This window comes from Etheostoma spectabile, chromosome 23, assembly GCF_008692095.1.
Source record: "Etheostoma spectabile isolate EspeVRDwgs_2016 chromosome 23, UIUC_Espe_1.0, whole genome shotgun sequence".
NCBI lineage: Eukaryota > Metazoa > Chordata > Actinopteri > Perciformes > Percidae > Etheostoma > Etheostoma spectabile.
In genome coordinates this window covers 11,895,833-11,915,977 of record NC_045755.1, presented here as the reverse complement: position 1 = coordinate 11,915,977, position 20,145 = coordinate 11,895,833, and the positions used below count along the sequence as shown (strand labels likewise).

General features: G+C 39.8%; 1 protein-coding gene across 9 annotated transcripts in view; it reads right to left on the bottom strand.

Annotated features, from left to right (window-relative positions):
- cacna1c (calcium channel, voltage-dependent, L type, alpha 1C subunit) overlaps positions 1 to 20,145 on the bottom strand; it is a 199,899-nt gene that overhangs the window by 8,478 nt on the left and 171,276 nt on the right. For 3 of the 9 annotated variants that reach the window (XM_032504755.1, XM_032504756.1, XM_032504757.1), the window contains 11 exons: positions 19,889 to 20,047; positions 19,693 to 19,803; positions 16,315 to 16,398; positions 7,031 to 7,159; positions 5,309 to 5,374; positions 4,866 to 4,957; positions 3,694 to 3,856; positions 2,988 to 3,115; positions 1,921 to 2,017; positions 1,359 to 1,461; positions 856 to 957 (listed from right to left, as the gene is read on the bottom strand). In XM_032504755.1, coding sequence (XP_032360646.1) covers positions 856 to 957; positions 1,359 to 1,461; positions 1,921 to 2,017; positions 2,988 to 3,115; positions 3,694 to 3,856; positions 4,866 to 4,957; positions 5,309 to 5,374; positions 7,031 to 7,159; positions 16,315 to 16,398; positions 19,693 to 19,803; positions 19,889 to 20,047 — 1,234 coding nt within the window. Of the gene's footprint in view, positions 1 to 855; positions 958 to 1,358; positions 1,462 to 1,920; positions 2,018 to 2,987; positions 3,116 to 3,693; positions 3,857 to 4,865; positions 4,958 to 5,308; positions 5,375 to 7,030; positions 7,169 to 9,953; positions 10,152 to 16,314; positions 16,399 to 17,249; positions 17,334 to 19,692; positions 19,804 to 19,888; positions 20,048 to 20,145 lie in introns of all 9 variants that reach the window. The other 6 variants (XM_032504751.1, XM_032504752.1, XM_032504750.1 and 3 more) reach the window with 5 other exon arrangements.

Genomic DNA, 20,145 nt, shown 5'->3' with positions numbered 1-20,145 from the left:
GGCATCATTGGCCTGTGACCTTCAGCACTCACTGGATCGGTTTGCACCCGAGTATGAAGCGGCTGGGATCAGGGACCAGCACCTCTAAAACTGATGCTTTGGTTCTCAGCAGAAAACCGATGGAGTGCTTTTCTTCAGGTAGGGAATGAGTCCCTACCCCAAGTGAAGGAGTTTAAATACCTTGGGGTCTTGTTCGCGAGTAAGGGGACCATGGAGCGTGAGATTGGTCGGAGAGTCGAAAAAAGCCATTTGAGGTGGTTTGGGCATCTGGTAAGGATGCCTCCTGGGCGCCTCCCTACGGAAGTGTTCCAGGGACGTCCAGCTGGGAGGAGGCCCCGGGGAAGACCCAGGACTAGAGGGAGAGATTATATCTCCAACCTGGCCTGGGAACGCCTCGGGATCCCCCAGTTGGAATTGGTCAATGTGGCTAGGGAAAGGTAAGTTTGGGGTCCAATGTTGGAGTTGCTGCCCCCGCAACACAATACCAGATAAAGATGGATGGATGGACACTAAATGATACAAATGTATTATTTGACAAATTTCAAAGTTTTACTACATTTTCGTCCTGGAATCCACCTTGAAATCCTACCCCAAACTGGGATCTCGATAATCCTGTTTTTTTGGATCAAAGTTATCCAAATCCTACTGACAAGTTTTGAACAACACAAAGTCAAGGTTTGATCCAGATTAAAACAAAGATTGGATTCCATGATCTAATCTGATTTCATATTCCTTCTTTCGCTTTTGAACAACCCTTTTTCAAGATTTGATCCAATCCGATCCAATCCAAAATCAGTCAGTTTACCTTTGAACAACTGGCCCAGATTATGAAATTATGGTGCAGTGTATACCAACCTCCGGCAGGGGGCACTACTTGATCCAAGAGCTTCATGCTGGTTCTCTTCCAGATCTTCTTCACTATTGACCTCAGTTCCTCATTGGCCTGCTCTAGGTTACCTGCACACACACAAACAGCATATTTTAATAGTTGCAGACTACATTACAACAAAGCCGTATCAGTGTGAAAGCCACACAAGTGTGTCTGTGTTTGTATTTATGGGACAGTATATTGTTTGTACTTTTATCACTGGAGTCTAAGGATTCCCAGGATTTCTAAGTGCCAGGAGGGATGTTACATTGTACATTGTTACATATGTAACTTCTCTCATAAAAAATAAAATAAAAAAGAAGATAAACACTGAAACTGGACAAGACGGTAATACATTTATTCCCTATTCCCTAATTCCATACTTGCTACACTATGTACTGTATGTGCTGATGTGTCCGGCATTGTGTATGTGTGTGTATCTTGTGGCTGGACAACTGCATTAGAGTGTTTGGTTATGTGTGTCTTTTACCATCTGTCTTGATCCTGAGTGCTGTTCTGACCAGGGCAAACAGCGTGGCATTGAACATCACTGTTCCATCACTGTTCAAAGGCATGTTCATTGACACCAGACGCTACATAAGAGAGAACATTTTGTTTGATCACGAACATATAAAAAAAAAAAAAACAGGTACATTTCCTGCGCAAACTGTCAGCTGCCAGTATTGGCAGCTGACAGTTTGTTGAAAATGAGCAGACAGTGGTTTGACACTATGGTCACTATTATTTTCCTATGAAAGGACTTTACTGTCTAAATATCTAAAATATTTTCTGTGCACGATCTGTCAATGTGCTGTATATTTGAGTCACTATGGAAGGTGTTATGAGCTGTCAATATGTCATCACATTGACATAAACAAATGACAAATTTCTGTATATTTACAACTGGCAAATAGAGAGGGTTTCAATTATGCTCCCAAATAGTAGCAGAATTAATTCTGAATTTGAAAGCCTAATCAAATATTTTGTATATTTTCTGCAGCATTCACACAATGTTGGCATTTGTGGCACCATGTGTGTACGTGTTTGTTTACCTTGCAGGCCACCCTGTGTGGACAGAGCTTTCCAAAGCCGAGGGGAGGCTGGATTCTCCGCAGCAGTGTCACAACATCCAGGTGCTTTATCCTCCCCCTGGAAATAACACAGATGTCACGTTAAAGTGACTCTCTACACAACCTCTGCAGGTGAATGATATCATTATTCGGATGCAGGGCCTGAAATTAACACCCGGCAGCCCACCAAATGCGGTTAAATTTTGCAATTGGCGGGTAACACTGTCAATCTACCTGGCAGGTAGCCAATGAGAATTGAGTGATTCAGACACGTAACTATCGGTAAGCAAGGTACGCAGTTGCATACGGGCAAATAAGGGGCCCGCATGGAAGACATTGATTGACAGCCGGGGCCCCCTATCGCATTTTCATTACTTGCGACAATACCAGCAGTCCCACGTGCAACTACTGACCAAGCAGGAGTGAGAACGGGTCAAATTAATTTCCTTGTTTCTGATATGAAGACGAGACATGTGTGACTCAAACATCTCAAACAAAACGTACAGCGAAAGACATCCTGCCAACATGTATACATTTTAACATCAATGTACGCTGTAACGTTTTTTCACTATAAAGTCACTGAAACTTGTTGTTGTTTCAATCCTGTTGGCTCGCCGCAGTGGACGGGGCTGCTGTTCCGTTCCCCCCGCGACTGGCGCACACACACAATCACACACGGTGGATGCAGGAAAAAAACGCAGATGAGATGTACAGGATGACCTAAATTAAGGACAGCTACATTATTGTAGGTACAATGATAAGTTAAAGTCCAATAAGTTTTTTATCCAACTGGTAGAATGTGTGTCCCAGCCCAGGATAGGAAATTATGCCTTTATGTTTGATTATTAAGGTGGGCCCCCCTACTACAGCAGGTGATGACGGCGCAATGTCCACAAGTAGGCTGCCATGAATAGGACAGGATCATAGAGACACAGCAACTCCTGCTTTTCACCTTTATGAGGCAAAAAAGTGACTGTGGCAGGTGGTCAAAAAAGTTAACTTCAGGCCCTGTTTGGATGACATATGTTGTTAATTCTCTGTAAACTTACTTAGCCTCTGGGTCATATTCAGCCCAGATCCTCTTGAATTCGTCAAGATGATGCGGCCCAAGGATCGACCAATCACGTGTCAGGTAGTCAAAGTTGTCCATGATGACAGCCACAAACAGGTTTATGATCTGGGGAGAATCCGAGATCAGTCAGAAACTACACTAATACATGTTAGGTGATTACAGATTACCTGTTTCAATTTATGACCTAGAACATCATACAGTCAATAACTCTAAAGTCTATTGAATGTAAAATTTAATGAACGACTATTTATTTAGTTATTTATTCTTATCATTTAAAGGAATAGTTTGCATGCTTGCCAAGACAACTCTCATGTCTGTATTGTAAAATATGAATCTACAGCCAGGGGATGTTTAGCTTTGGTTAGCACTTGACTGGATGCAGGAGGAAACAGCTGACCTGGCTCTGTCCAAAAGTAACAAAATCAGCCTACAAGCACCACTAATGCCAACTAATTAACATGTCATGTAGTTAACAAAAAGACTTCAGAAAGTTGTTGGGCCAAGCTAAGAAACAGTGTGCCAAATAAAACTCCAAAATGTCATTCTTAGTTTTTCTGCACAGTCTGCACGCTCTTACTGGGTAAATCACTGCAATGATTACTGTAATCTTATGAATTTTTTTTTTTCAATTTGTTTAGAAGAAGCACATTAAAAATCTAAATTCTCTTTCTCACTGCACTCACCAGAAAGGCACAAAGCATGTAGAAGCTGACAAAGTAACTAATGGAAAACTGGCTGCCACAGTCCTCGTTAGCTGTGTTGTTCTCATTGGTTGATCCTTTCTCACACGGCCGATCGGGCGAGCACGCCAGCATGATCTCCTGCCATGCCTCACCTGTTGCACATCTGATAGATAGAAATACATGCACACACCCACACAAATATGCCCACACGTTGACGCAGATATGCATGCAAAGATACACACATATACAGATACATTAGAGGCCCACATTCATGCATAGTTGTGTGCATGTGCGCACCCATGCACCAGCATGAAGTCACATGTGCATTTAGGCATTAAAATAAACATAAACATATATAGACGCATGGATGTGAACAAGCACATAGAAAAACACACATACACACGCACACACACATAGATACAAAGACAGAGAGAGGCAGACACATAAACACACACAGACATATGCATAAGTGTTAGTGTGAACACCATAAAGAGACAAAAAATCAGATAATTATTCCCTGATACACTAAATTTACAGAGCAACAGCAAAGAAACTGAATACTTCAGTACTATTGAGTTTTCTAATTCTGTGAGCATTGTTGGTGGGCTTTGCGATTATTTGTTGACTGTTTACTGCATATAAATTACACAGCAGTAGGAAGTATTCAAGTATTCTGTCATGCTGAATGGAAGCCCATTGCTATATTCCATGAAGGGGTCAGCACATAGAATATGAATATGAATACAGATAGAAAATATGCTTTTTTATGGTTTTTATGGCAAAATGATACAATTCAAAAATAGAATAATGGCTGCTAAAACATAACTTAGATCATCATAACTCTCTCTCATATCATGTCTTTCAGTTTCTGTGGTTTTTGTCTGCTGTCATAAAATGTCATTGGTTAACTCTAATGTTAAAATATAAAATGCCTTTCACAGTAAATGGAAGAGAGAAAATATACAGAAGAAAGTAAAATAATTGCTGTTGATGCAACATTACAGGAATTGATGAATGAAAGGGAAGAAGAGCAGATAATTTCAAAAGAGCAGAAGGAATTGACTTTTAAACAATGAACAAAAAGGTTAGATGTGTGGGAAGATGGAGGAAGATGAGGGAGGAAAAGAAAGGGGAAAAGTACACAAGATGAGGAGCGTAATCATTTTCCTCACCTGAAGAGCAGGAGCACTGCCTGAGGGAACGTCTGAAAATTGTTGTTCCTGTTGATCTGTGTGTGGTCCCGCAGCGCTATCTTACCAAACATCTGCACAGGACGGGAAGAAAGTAGTCACAGCACACAGGGTATGATGTCAGCATTGACAGGGGGAAGTGATTGCTCTCTGGGATAATCAAAACTAGAGGCCGCTGTCCCTCTCATCATTAGTGATACAAACAACTCAACAAGATAAAAAAAGGACAAACAGGGAATGGAACAGGAGCAACAGCTAGAGGACAGAGAGAAGTGGCACAGAGAGGGATGACGTGACCAAACAGGAACTCTGGAAGACAAGACTCCAGGAGGACCGACACAGGAATGAGGCCAGCTGGAGGAAAGAGGGAGAGAGAAGAAAACACAACAGAGGGAAGGAAACAAGTTGACAAGACAACAGCTTACCTGCATGCCGATGACAGCGTATATGAAGAATAGCATCACTATAAGCAAAGCTACGTAGGGCAGAGCCTAAAGAAGAAAGAGACACTTTAGTGACAAGTTGTCGACAGTATTATCCTTCACCAAGGCTGATCCATTCACTTTCATTCAAATATTACACATCCAATAGTTTACAATTGATTTTAGGTTGATTGACCTCACACTTCTTTGTTTTTCGAATTAGAAAGTGCAATGTGAAAAATATAATGGTACTTTCTGAAGTGAAAGTGAACTAATCTGCAGCCCTGTGTGGCACAACACCAAAAAAAAAACAGGTCAAATCATCTGACTTAGGAGTGAAAAACCTCAGTAAAATACAAACTGCTCTCTGCGTTTAGCCAGGAGACCAGTCCCAACCTATAGTACATGATCCAACCATGATCACAATACGTTTGTTTTCTATTTTCATACACCTGGAAGACTGTGTGGAACTGATCTCCTGGCTAACATTACCCCTGTGACTGGGAGGGGAGGGCCAAATCATGACGAATAAATGAAAAAGTGAAAGTTTGATTATTTGTCAATATGTAAGGATAAAGGGTACAGTGATCTTAAAAAAGTTGATCTGTGTTAAGTAAAGTAATACATTCAATAACACTGCTGATTTTAAATCTAACACCATGAGTCTGTTTTTGCTGAATCACTAATGTTTCAAATTCCAATGACTGTACTGTGACATGAAGAGGCCCGCCTCAGTTAAAACAAGAGAGAGAACAGATTATTTCCAGTTCCCCATAACTCTCTATCAAATGATTTCATTTTTTGGTGGAGTGCCTCGTTACACTTTACACTCTAGTGCGTAATTCCGCTACAGGGAATGGTGAGCTTTCAGGGGTTAGTAGTAGGGTGTTGGAGGGAAAAGGGGGTAGAAGAAGAAGTGGAGGAAGAGGAGGAGAGATGAGTACGAAAGAGAAGAAAATAGATTGCTGGTTAAGTCCGTGCCTGTTTCCTTGCTTCAAATCCCTACATCCCTCCCTGTCGTTGGAAAAAGACTCCTAAACCTCCTCTCCATTACCTCACACCATCCCTCTTTCTTTTTCCCCTTCCCCATCTAGACTAAACTGTCTGACGTCCCACCCTTCTGATTTTTTTTGTGCAAAAATAGGGGGTGGAGACAAGAAGCGAAGAGGCAAGGAAAGGAGAGCTGGCTTGTGAGACGCCACCAGGCTGGATTTACACAAGAATAAGGATATTTTTTAGCCCTATGTGAATCAGATCAGAAATTACAAGAGGATTTGCACAATATTAATAACATTAAATCAGTCTATTCTTTTTTTTTATATTCTCTTTTGGCCATTTTAGGCAAGTGAAAGAGTAGAGAGAGGGGGAATGACATGCAGCAAAGGGCCGCAGGTCAGAGTTGAACCCAGGGCCCACAGCGTCAAGGAGTAAACCTCTATACTGTATATGCGTGCCCGCTCTACCAACTGAGCTATTTGGGCACCCAGTCTATCCTATTCTAATCAAATGGAAGTTTAATACCTACATATGGGAAATTGGGAACTTTGCTATGCCAAGTGTGGATCACAAAATCTGTTATAAACTCTCTGCTTTGAAAAGTGAAATGTAGAAAAGATATCCAATCTGGGTCACGTTAGGGTTAAAGCTCCACTTTCCCTCTTCCATTTCAGTCCTGTGTAAACCCAACCCCCTGCTCTAGCATGTTGTGTCCGGTTCTCCCCTCACTTGGAAGGATTTGATGAAGGTCCACAGCAGGGTCCGAATCCCTTCCCCGCGAGACAGCAGCTTCACCAGCCTCATCACGCGGAACAGCCGGAAGAAGGTGATGGAGATCCTGGCGTTCTCTTCAGAGTTCTGCAGTCCCTTTTGGTGGGGTTTGGTGTTTTTTTTGTGGAAAAAACACAGGACGCATGGGGACACATGCAGAAAGGTAAGGGAGGGAAACACACACACACACACACACACACACACACACACACAGGTAAAGATGAACATACAAACATACACACACAGACATATGCAGAAATGCAGACATACAAGGAAACATTCGTATACATATTCCCAACCACACATATGTATGTGGATGTAAATATGTATAACACGCATACATGCATGCACGCACGCGCACGCAAACACACACACACACACACACACACACACACACAAACACAAACACAAACACACATACTGAGTTAATAAATGGAAATCTGCGTCCTACAAAATCCCATCAAAATCAACTGACAAAAGAGATCTGGGAGAGAATCGGGCAATCATGCTTATTTTTCTGGCTTCATGGAAAAATCACTTGGCAACAAAGATATTCACAAACTATCTATCAGCTTCCTAAATACACCTGCTTCAACCTCTCTTTATAGACACAACTGTGCAACAAGCGTCTTTGAAGGCACCTAATCATCAAAACTAGAAACGGCCACACTAGTCTTAACTGATATTACAGGTTCAGGCATTCTGCGGTTACTTATACATTACCTCAATGCTGTCATAATCAAGGTGATGAACACACTCTAGGCTGTTGTTTCTATAACCAATTACAGGTTAATTCAGCCTTGCAATGACGTTTGGCAAACAAGCATTAAAATACTTTAGGAGCCCCTGAAGTAAATCATCTTACAAATCTGAATAATTGGATTATTCTGCACCGGTACGGACTAAAAGTCTAATAGCCGAGACCGGGCCAGAGAGATTTCCATTGATAGAGGCAAGCTCTTTCATAAATCACTGATAACAATTCACAACAGGTACAGTACAGAAATCCTAGCCTGCAGGCATATTCCTGTTTCAATAAATCATGCAGGCAGGCTAATTTGTTTGTTTAGTTTGTTTGTCACGGAGCAACTGGCCACCTGGAGAAACAATCCAAAGATGACTTTTAGGCAGATAAAGATATTACTACCCAATGCAACCACTTTCAGGTAAATAAATAATATTTTCATGGCAGGTAAATCTCTTAATCTTTTTGTTTACTATGGTTTTCCATAACTGTTCTCACCCCTGCAATCATTTTATTTGCAGAATCATTTGCAATGAACATGCCATATATTAACCCTAGGTGATTTAAGCAATCTATCATTTGGTATACTTTGGAAAGTTGCAGTTTATTCTAAATATGCTTGCTTGAGAGGCACTGTATCATTCTAACTGTCTATTGTCCCACTACTCATCCACACAAAATAATTCCATGATAAAATATTTAGCCATCTCTCTCAGTGCTATTCTAATACAGATTTATTTATTAATGCTGCTGCTGCTCATTCTCAGGGACAAAAAGGCAGAAAAACAAAGGCAACATCAGGATTTGTGTAAAGCATGAGGTAGTTGCAGTTAATACAGCAACTAAGGACCCAGTATATTATTTACAATTACACCGCAAACAGCAAAGGGATCAGGTGAAGCCTTTATACAGCAGTGACAATTATCAAGTATGCATAAAATAAACTTGACCGCATAGAAAAGCAGCACGTGTACCATAACAATGCACCCACAACAGTTCCATACTACATCTGCCTTCACTGTGATAAATAAATGTGACCCTAAATAGATGATCCTATCTGACCTCTAAATCTTTTTCATGCCATTTGTGTTTTTCCAAGAGGCCATCAATTCTTTATGCTAATCCCACAAAGAAAACACAGTGTGCTTCTCAAAAGAACCATTTGCCACACATCTTATTGCAGTTTGGGATAACATATGTCGTACGTTGCTTTTCAACATAACACATGTTAGAGTTGTGTTCAGAGAAATAACTAATCTTATCTCTAAAAATGTTCTATAGAAATCCAAGATTGTAAAATTCCCCACACTCATTATTAATTTTTCGATATCTCTGGGAAAACTGGGAACAGTTTGGGTACTTTCTAAAAGTAGATGGCCCATTTTTCTGGTTACACTCTAGTGTTGACAAGTAACCCAAGACATGAGTTGTCCCAAACTCCAACGACAGATATGCAGAAAATGAAAAGTCCTTCTGAGAAAATTCAGAAGTCAAAATGTTGTATTGCATGTAATACCACAACTGGACCACAATGGGGACCATTGCACCATTAGAGAGTGGGGCAGTGAGTGGGAGAGGTACAGTAACAGTGTAACAGAGAGAGAGAGAGAGAGAGAGAGAGAGAGAGAGAGAGAGAGTGAGTCTGAATATAAAGAATAGTTTTAATTATTCAGAGACATCTAAACAAATAGACTGTTTCACAGATAGATACAATAGACTGATAGACGACCGGCCAGTGAAGAAGAGTGATAGAAAGAGAGATAGCGTGATAGCTGATGGCTTGCACTCATGACGAAGCACTACAGATACATCACCCATAAGGGAAGGGGAGTGAGTTGCAAGCCATGGGGGGAGGTGGGGGCAGCGGGCACCATGGCAACAACAATAGCCACTCAAGGAAAGTCACAAGACTCCAGTTATACTAGAACTGCACAATACAGTGTCCTTCCCCATACACACACACACACACACACACAGACACACACACACACAAATGTATACACATATATATAGACATGTAAAAAGTATAAACAAAAGCTACATAAATATAACTCTGGACATGCTGCAGAAGATGACAGCGGGAGCGACAGAGGAGAGTTGACAGGATGAATGAAAAGCCACAATTTTGGATCATACCATGGTTGCCGTAGCAGAAGGAGGGATGGAAGGATGGAGGGATGGAGGGATGGTGTAGGAGGTAGGGAGGCGTACGAGGTTACCGTTGGAGCGTACCATTGGCCTTACCACAGGGGGGTGAGAGGAGGAAGAGGAGGAGGAGCGCGAAGAAGAGGAGGGCGAAGAGGAGGAGGACGAGGACGAGGAGGAGTCAGCTGGCTTTAAGGAAAGGCAACAAAGATCAGCACCAGAGCAGCGCCTTGGTGTGTGTGTGTGTGTGGGTGGGTGTGTGGGTGTGTGTGTGTGTCACTGAGCATGTACAGCATTTGTGTGTTTTAGTGTTTTTATGTGAAAAGTTGTGAGAATTTCACACCACCCCTGAAATGAACTCTGCTTGGCTAGAGAGGGTTCAGTCTCTGATCAGCCATCCCAGGTGAAATAAAATAATTTCATCTGGGTCAGGAGGGAAAATTCTATAAAATATTACTGCATATCGAGACTGAACCCAACCTCTGTGAGGGCCACATCAGGCTGAATGACAGCACTAGAAGATTAAAACATGTAGGAAGTTGCTGTCCAATGCCTTAAGGGCCATAATAATGAATGATGGTCTGGGGCAGCCACAAAGGGGAAATGAGCTGACTGTGTATGTGTCTATGTACATGTGTTTATGTATGTATGTGTCTATACACAGCCTTTGTCACATGCATGAGTTTGTGTGTATGATGGGGGATAGAGAGGCGCCTCTGTAGCTATCTGTTTTTCTTTCTACCAGCTGAAGCTACAGTACAGTAATAGTGGTTAAAGCTTTAGTTTAACTCAAACTATGTTAACCAAATGCATCTTGGCATTAAAAGGACAATGGCTCCTTTTAATATGTGTTATTCAAGCCACTCTTTGACCTGAGAGTAGTCAAGATTTAAGTGAAATAAGAACTTTAATCTACTTTCAGGTCAAAGATGTATCCAAATACCACAATAAAAAAGATAGGAAGTTAAGATAATGTTGGCCATTTAATAATGATTTTAGATGCCTTTGGAAATCCCAAAGTATTTAAATAACACTGAGAAGCACAAAGATAACATACTGTAGGGAGACACACACAGGTCATTTCTAGTATTACAACATTTATTATAACATTTACCCATTGAAGTGATAGATTAACTAACTAGTTCAATCTATGACTCAGGAGCTGTTCATTCAGAGCCACATCTTCACGATCACACACACACACACACACACACACACACACACACACACACATTATTGACGTGAGTAAGAAAGTGAAGAGATGTTATGTGGTGTGTGTGTATGTGTGTGTGTGTGTGTGTGTGTGTGTGTGTGTGTGTGTGTGTGTGTATGTACGTGTCTGATGAGAGGAGCTGAGGCATTAGGGTGTGAATGGAAGGAAGTTGGAAGGAAGGACAACTGTAGGAAGAAAGGGAGGGAAGATTGATGGATGGAGGGAAGATAAGGATGACTTGGAAATATAGGCAGGAAGGAAGAAAGGACGGAGGGACGGAAAGAGGGAAGATGGGACTGATTCAAACTAAGTGGAGACTAAGTAAAAACTGAAATATGGGAAAATGTGTGCATTTTTCGGCATGTATGTGTTTGAATTACACAAAAGGCCAGCTGGGTCAAATTAAGCATAATTTAAATCTAAAGTTGTTTTAATTTGTATGTGAAATCAAAGCTGTCAACCAAATAAACTCAAATCATTCCTTATTATTAAGTGTCTCATTATAAAGTGACACAAAGCAAATTATAGACTACCGTGGACTTGGAGGATCTGCGTATGGGTTGTAATTTTAACCAAACAGAACAGTCAATTTGTAAATAAATATACAGTACAGTAGTCCATTCAGGCTCAACTACAGTGCAGATGTGAGTTACTGTAGTTGCAGCTCATCAGATTTAGGAGCTCATTTAAAATTAACTTGAGCAGTTTTCTCACATTGCACGTTATGTTTTCAAGCAAAGAAATTCATCAGTTCAGTCAGTTCAATAGGTAACACGGGTATCTTGAGACCATTCTTGCCCTAGATTTCGGGTTGTGCACCTTTTTGTTTCTTAAGCTTGAACCATACATTTTAAGTGCAACATAAAAGTGGATTTTAATTTAAAGTGCTCATATTATGCTTTTCCCCTTTCCTTTATTGCACTATATATCATTTTTGGGCACGTAATATGTTTTCAAAGTGAAAAAGCCCAAAGTCCAGGCCAAATGGACTTACCATCTCCAACAAAAAACACTGTTTACAAACCCTTCAAAAGAGCTATTTGGTAGTCCAGCCTTTACTTCTGTGACAAACGTGCGTCACTTTGTAACACAAGTTGTAATGCTCGCCTAGCTGCTAGCTTGGCATGCCGTCATACTCTACTTCTGACTGGCTTGTAGTGCTGACCTAGGTACTGTGCGTGTGCAGCTCCCAACAAAGATGGAATAGAAGTGTGATGCTTCACTCTGTAGCTAAAGTTGAGAGCTCAACACACTGGGTGAAAAGAGGAGCTGGAGCAATGTCCAGTACAACAAATATATGATCTTTTTTGAGAATTAAACTATGTAAACCTATTCTGATATAACTTCTAAATACAATTATGAACCTGAAAATGAGCGTAATATGAGCACTTTAGTGTGTAAGGTTCTGGGATTAAAAACACACAACTAACTGATAACAGATAATTGGTTGACCTCTTGGGGTATTTGAAAATCATGAGAGACCCATGTTACCCAGCTTGCATTTCAGGTGAGCAAGCCGCACCGCAAACCAACGAGAAAGAAGACAGAGAAAGACAGAGATAAACATCCATAAAAGAAGAGTTAAGTGAACTGAAAAAGATCAGAAGGAGGAGAGAAATGAAGAGTAGAAGAGGAGGCATTCCAAATACAGAGAAAGAAAAAGCGGAATAGATGTCTGAAAGACACCGCTCAGAGAAAACCACTACAACTCTGTTCACACTACTACTACTCAAAACAAAAACCAAAAAATGAAAAAGAAACCATTTAGGATTTAAGAAGCACCCGCAGGTTGCTGGGAAGAATTAGAGACCCAGGATTAATTAAGTATTCTGATTTGATGACCACAAAAAGTGCAGCTAATCTAAGTCAACAAGCACCCAACAGAGCAGCGATGTGGGTGCACTCAAACAAGAGATTTTAGTCATTTAATATTTACTAAAGGCAAAGTGATAACATTTTAAAGCTGGCCTGTTACTGCACTTTGCTGTGCACTTAGGAATGCAACAACAGAGAGGTTGCTGTTGGCAAGCTGCTACTATTAGATTCTAATTGCATTGCTCAGTACGTTAAAAAGCATTTACTTGTGCTCTACTGTCGGATGAAATGCAGTAGCAGGCTAAAATTTTAAATGTCTCAGTGGCAGGGTCCCAGTTAAAAAAACAGACAAGAGTTCTCACAGTATTGTAGTGCGGAGGGTTTCTTAAAAAGAAAAATAGAAAAGGTAGCTTAGGCATCTCATCACCCAAATCATTAAAAAACACAAAAGAAGAAGAAGAAGAAGAACATTATTAAGAAGAAGAAGAAGAAGAAGAAGAAGAAGAAGAAGAAGAAAAGACTTGGGGCATGCCTTTAGGTTAGGAGGAAAATAATAAAACATACAAAAAGAACTGCAAACCAATCAACAAAATCAATCAAATCAAAGGCAAACTCCAAACCAAAGTGCTGCGTGCAACATCAGTGACTTGTATAGATGACAAAGATGAATATCTCTGGCCCATTAAACCTCAGTATAAAGGTGATTAATTGATCAGTGGTTGTCAGTTCCCAACAGAAATGTTATATTTCAATTTATTTTTTAACAGTTCTGTCAGCTTTTTGTTAAGTGTCTATGTATATACAGTATTTATGTATTTATACACTCCTCTCTTCCTTAGTGTAAAAACATGCTTTGCTTTAGGATCAGATAAATTCATTATCTGCAAAGCAACAATAGGATGTAGACATGTATGATACTTTTTGTGATTCCCCTGACATCAAATGTCTAAATAGAATAACTGATTAAAACATGAAATATTCATGCACTATTTTAAAATTACCAAGTGCTGTTTCTAAGCAGCTTGGTTAGCCTTGCATTGGGACAAATGGAATTCCTTTTCTAAAGACCAGAAAACAACTTCCAAGCTCATACACCCCTGGGATACACTCACCCTATTTGTATGCTTGACCAGTGCTGTCTGAGTTTAAACTTTATTCCACCATGGGGGAACACACCGGTGAACACATCTGTGCACATTGTTTCTCTGCTTCATGTCCTCAAACCAGCAGCAGGGTGTAAGAGCATGTCAGGCAAACCTAAGCTTAATATGCCATATATATGTGAAATATTTAAAAACTGTTGAAGCTTGGATACATAAATGTCTTTGTGTATATTGACCTAGCGGATGTGGATAAGGATGAGAGATGAGGACTCAAGTTTGAGACTCGGACTCGAGTCACACTTAAGTCGCACACGCAGTGACTTCAGACTTGACTTGAGATCTTGTCCTCAAAATACATTAGACTCGACTCTGACTTGAGATGCAGGACTTGTGAACAATCTTTATCTTTAGGAAACGTCTGACGAGCTGAATGTTATTCCCCTCCCTGCATCCTAAAATCCTACCTACGTAATCCGTAACGTATCTGCTGCGTGAGGCCACATGTGAGAAACAACAACAAAAAAGTCGACTGCATCGGCAGCTGCTGAGCGTCCTGGATTGAATGCAGCAGATGATATAACACTCATTAGAACCACGAGAGACTTGAGATTTGACTCAAACTCTAGCTCAGAGACTTGTGAGCATCTCTGAAAAGGATTCAGTATAAAAAAAAAAATTAAAAAAGGAATAGTTCTGGGCAACTGACTTATTCGCTTTCTTGCTGAGAGTTGGATTGATACCACTCTCGTCTGTATGCTAAATGTTAAACTGGACCGCAGCTTAGCACATTTCCCAAAATGTCTAACTAATTCTTTCAAGTAGATGTACTGTATGTTGTAATTGCTTTGTAGAAACTAAGCAAGGCTGTTATGTGTATCTTTATAAGTTGAAACAAATGTTCATGTACTATATATCAAAATTTGACTTGTTTACTTATTTATCTGTCTTCACCTAAAACTGCCACATTTTCACTGGATGTTTTTTTTTAACTTCTAATGCTAAATTAACAGGAGTTCTGTCCAGTCACACTTTGCAGTATATATAGTTCTCAGCCTATTCTTCTGCCAAAGAGCACTTTGAATAAAACACCAATTATCCCTGAAGTGTAAATACAATAGACACTTAACATTTGACTTGTGTTTGGAATATTCATTCTTATTCAGCCCCACAATTTACCATAGGGCCTCCACGTCGATAATTAATGAATTTATACAGACACTTACATATATTTCACAGGCCTTGAGTAAATCCATTTATGGATCAAATTGTTCCCCATGTCTGCACATTACTATTTTCAGATAAAATCTAAAAAACAACAACGGCAAATGGAGTAAAGTTTTCCCTAGTTATTTGTGAATTGAGTGTGTTTCATGACCCTTGGGTCAAAACACCATTGTTCAGAAATTAAAATCTGTATTTGTTCCTTCTTTCCAGAAAATCTTTCTTTTGCAAAAATGTGAATCATTATATACAGTACAAGGCCTGGATATACCACCTTTACATCTGTCATGCTATACAGTGTCCATCATGCCAGGGGAATGGACACTATCCCCTGTGGCAGTGATTAAAGATCAAATAAATGTGAAACCAAAAACAAGTGCTGAGACAATGCAACAGGTTCTATTGGCAAATGCAATAGTTTTTGATGCTATTGATGTTCAGCAGACTGAGGCATGAATACCTATCTGAAGCAGCTTCAAATATTATAAAATCTAAACAGAATAATCCTAGGAGTATAAAGTTTTAAATGCAGCCTTATTAAACTGCTGAAGAACAATGTGTAGGACTGGGAAGGGGGAACATCAAGAACAAGTTTTTCAGCCTCCATTGTTATAAACAACACATTTTAAGGTATAATGGAGTAATGATAATGTTAGTTCCCAAAAAAATATAAATAATAAATCAAACTGACTGTATCAAAATGTATTTAGATGTCAAAGGGTCAAAGTTCTCTCAAACTTTACAATTTTGTGTTTCACTTGTTTTTAAATTACTCAATCCCTGCGCAGGGCACTGCACTTTGTTTTTATTGCATTACATCTGGCTGTTTTTACTGCCAGACTTATTCAGCCGTCTCTTGAGTCCAAATGTGGTGCAGCTGAAGTTCCCTAATCATTTGAAAGCATGCGAGATGGGTATCGGCACTCTGTCTGTTTGTGTGTGTGTGTGGGAATGGCAGAGCAGGCAGGCAGGAAGGGAGGGAGGGTGTTGGACTACTTACGTTAACCTCAGTGATCGCTATGTCAACAATGCTACCCACAACTATCAAGGCATCAAATGTGTTCCATGCATCAACAAAATAATGCTGCGTAGGGGTGGAAAGAACAGAAAAACAACAGAAGAAAAGGACAGAACATAAGACATTTAAAAAATGGATTGAACGGAAATTAAAGGAGAGAGGAGAAAAATAAGATAAAAACGTTATATACATGAGCACTGGAGTTTCTAGTAGGAGAAAGGGAAATAATCAACAAAATTCAACGGCAAAAAAGAATAGAAGGGGCAGTCTGAAAGAGATGGACAGCAGAGGAAGAGCAGCGGCGATCGGTCATGCTTGTCCATGAGAGGAAATGTCAACAACAAGAACAACAGTAAAGAACAAATCGCAACAAAATCACAACAAAAAAAATGCCCCTGTTGCTGTAGTTAAAAATGATGTGTAAGTTTGTTTGTAATTGGTCAGTGAGTTAGTTCAGTTAGTGAGGGAGGGAATCAAACCTGAGGACATGTCACAGTCTGACAAAAAAAAACAAAAAAAAAAAAACATCTCAGATACTGTAAGGAATAAGGAAGGAGGACGCAAGACAGGAACCCTTTATGTTAAAAGCTAAAACCCTGCCTCTGTTCCCTCTACTTTTTAAGAAACCTAGGAAGAAGCTTGTTCTTGCTCAGGAACCTTTGTGTTTGGGGATCCCCTGAGTAGCAGCGGCCATCTTGGAGTTAAAAATGGAGGGAAAGAATAGGGAGGAAGAATAAGAGAAAGAGGAGACAGAGAAAGAAGGAAGAGAGATGAAGAGAAAAGACAGCACAAAACAACACAGAATAGCCACAAAGGAGAGCAGTGGCAAGAAATGAAAGAGTCAGAAAAAGCAAGAGGGCACAAGACAGAAAGAAAGAGAGAGCGACAAGAAGAGTGAGAGTGGGCATCGTACTTACGTTGATCTCACTGAGAATGACGTCTATTATGCTGCCAATTACGATGAGGAAATCAAACACATTCCAGGGATCACTAAAGTACCCCTACACAGGATGAGGTGAGCAGGAGGAGGAGGAGGAGGGTAAGAAAGGTAGGTTAGAAGGAAAACAACATCTGCTGCCACTTCGCAGCCCTATTAAGGTGGTTTGAGGTGGTACAGTACACTAAGGAAACCAACACATGAAAAGACACATTTGTATTCTAATGAAGAGAATCAACGTGTTTCCTTTGCAGTATCTGTTCAAGTGCAGCTGAATTTCCTGTTCTGTTATAGCGTGTTAGATGGCATTTAAGTCTGTATTCTCCTTATTTAAATATAATTACTTAAAGCCAACTTTGTATGTTTAACTTATTCAGCGCAATTTATTATCAGTAGTAGTACAAAGTGAGTACTTATGAAAAAACATCCACATAGCTTCAGGCCAAAATAGTATTATTTAGGATGGTAAAATAAAAATAGATGTTGTGTGTACTTATGTGTACTGTGAAAGGACAGAGCTGCTTATAAGAGAGAATGGGCTATGCTCTGGTTTAGAGACACCGCTTTAGTATGCTTGAACTCAGAGACACAGCCAAGATCTAACAAGGGTAATTTGGGAACTAGCCTGGCATATGGGCTTTTCAGAAACATTACCATCTTCTGTAAAGCAAATTACATCTAATTCAGATTCAGGCTTATTGTTTTCCCATAGCACATTTACATTTTTTATTACTGTTGCTAGAAAGGCTAATGATGTTACTGTGTTAGTGCCAATATTGTGCAACAAGATGGGAGGACATTTTTTAGATATTGTATGTCATAAGATGGTTCGAAGTTGGAGCAGGGGAATGAGAAGGATCACTGGATAATGAGATGTGAGGCCTCTAGTCTAGAACTCTTATTTAACACTGACCCCTGGTATAAACCGTAGTACCCCAACAGAATTACTGCATAACTTCCAATACAATATGCACAAACAAATACGACTGATTTGTTTGCAACATACTGGTAAATTGTCAGATACAGAGAGATGCTAAGAGAAAATCTATCTTACTGATCTATTTTAAGCTTCATCATCTGTCATCAGCAGCGGAGCTATCATCAAAAGTTATGCAAATATTACAAGACATCCTGGGACTCCATAGTGGTTTTAATGAAGTTGTTTGGAGGTGTAAGAATATTAATCTAAAACCAGGGTTAAACATTAACAGAGCTTGGCATTAGTATTTAAATGCTAAAGGATGTATGGAGTGATTCAATTTGTTTGACAAACTAATGTAGACACACATCAGTTTTAAAACATAAGTTAGGCAACAACTGGACACAGGAAACAACGTGTAAACAATAAGAAAAAAAACAGAAAAAGAAGGCTGAGGCAATGAAAACTGTTCAAAAGTTAAAAGGCATTAGCACACATCTTTTTCACAGATCAAATGTTATTGGAGCTGATTCCACGTGAGTCTTGACGACTGTAATACCTGAGAAGTAAAAGTGTTAGTGAGCTGGTCCCCTGTGTGTGCCGGAAGAGTTTATTCAAATCAATGAAAACATTCTAAAGTTGCAACTTACTGAAACACAAAGTAAGTGGTATATTCTCATTAGCATCGTTCAGTGTGGCTTGGGAACATGTTTTCACGCTGCACTTTAACTTATTACATAGAGGAAATTCATGAAAGAAGGGAAACCGTTTGTATATTTTCTTAAGGTTTACAACTTGTGCTACAGAAAAGCTTCTACAAAATCTGACAGTTTAAATTAGCCTTACTAGAGGTATACATGACATGACATTACATAATATCCATAATGCAGCACAGCATGAAGTCAATTCCCAAGCCTTAAAGATTGTTCTGCACGGTTAGGCGGTTAATTCCAACTGGAGCCGCCTGTGCCTGATAATACTACAAGGCACGCATGCTCTTACCCAGACTAAATGGTAAATAATTATTTTTTAAAGTTATTACAAGATAACCATCTTCTATCCATCTTAATAAAATGACACATTTTGCAGAAAATAAGTTGGATTTTATAACAAAATAATTAAATTCTAGATGTTATAAAGCCCTGGGTTCCAAATACTGATATTTTTTTGGATAGTGTTTTCATTTCAACAAATAACTTCCAGCAATTGACTTCACAAATAAAAAGGTCATTTTGGAAGAAATTAATTAGAGATTAGGAATATATACTGTAGTTGAACATCAGTGAGCAGTTATTTGCAAAAAATGTGAGTCAATGCCTAAAGTGTACAGTATTTGACTATTCTATTCATTGGATGTAAATTGTTAGTAGTAACACACATATTTATACATTTGTTTGAGAACATTTTCTACTGCAACCTACTGAATGCAGAAGAACATTTCCTACTCTACTGTACTGTATTGCACAATTGTTATTCTACTCCGCAGCTAGAGAAGTGGACCTACCCTGGGTTTGAAGGCGATCAGTTTAAGGATCATCTCCACAGTAAAGAGTCCAGTGAAGAGCATGTTCAGGATGTTCATGGCATCATTGAAATTTTTCGTCTGTCCATGATGCTGCAAAAACACAAGCAATTCAGTAATGTCAATTATTTTTGTGTGTACTTGCATTCATTTGTAAGTGTGCATGTGTGAGACCCACCTGCATGGCCAGACAGATGGTGTTGAGAAGGATGAGTGTGAACATCAGGTACTCAAAGTAGGTGGAGTTGACCACATACCACACCTTGTACTGGTAAGGGTTTTTGGGGATGTATCGACGCAGCGGACGTGCCTTCAAAGCATACTCCACACATTGACGCTGTGACGCACACAAACGTGCGCACACACGCACGCGCACACACCCACGCGCACACGCACACACACACACACACACACACACACACACACACACACACA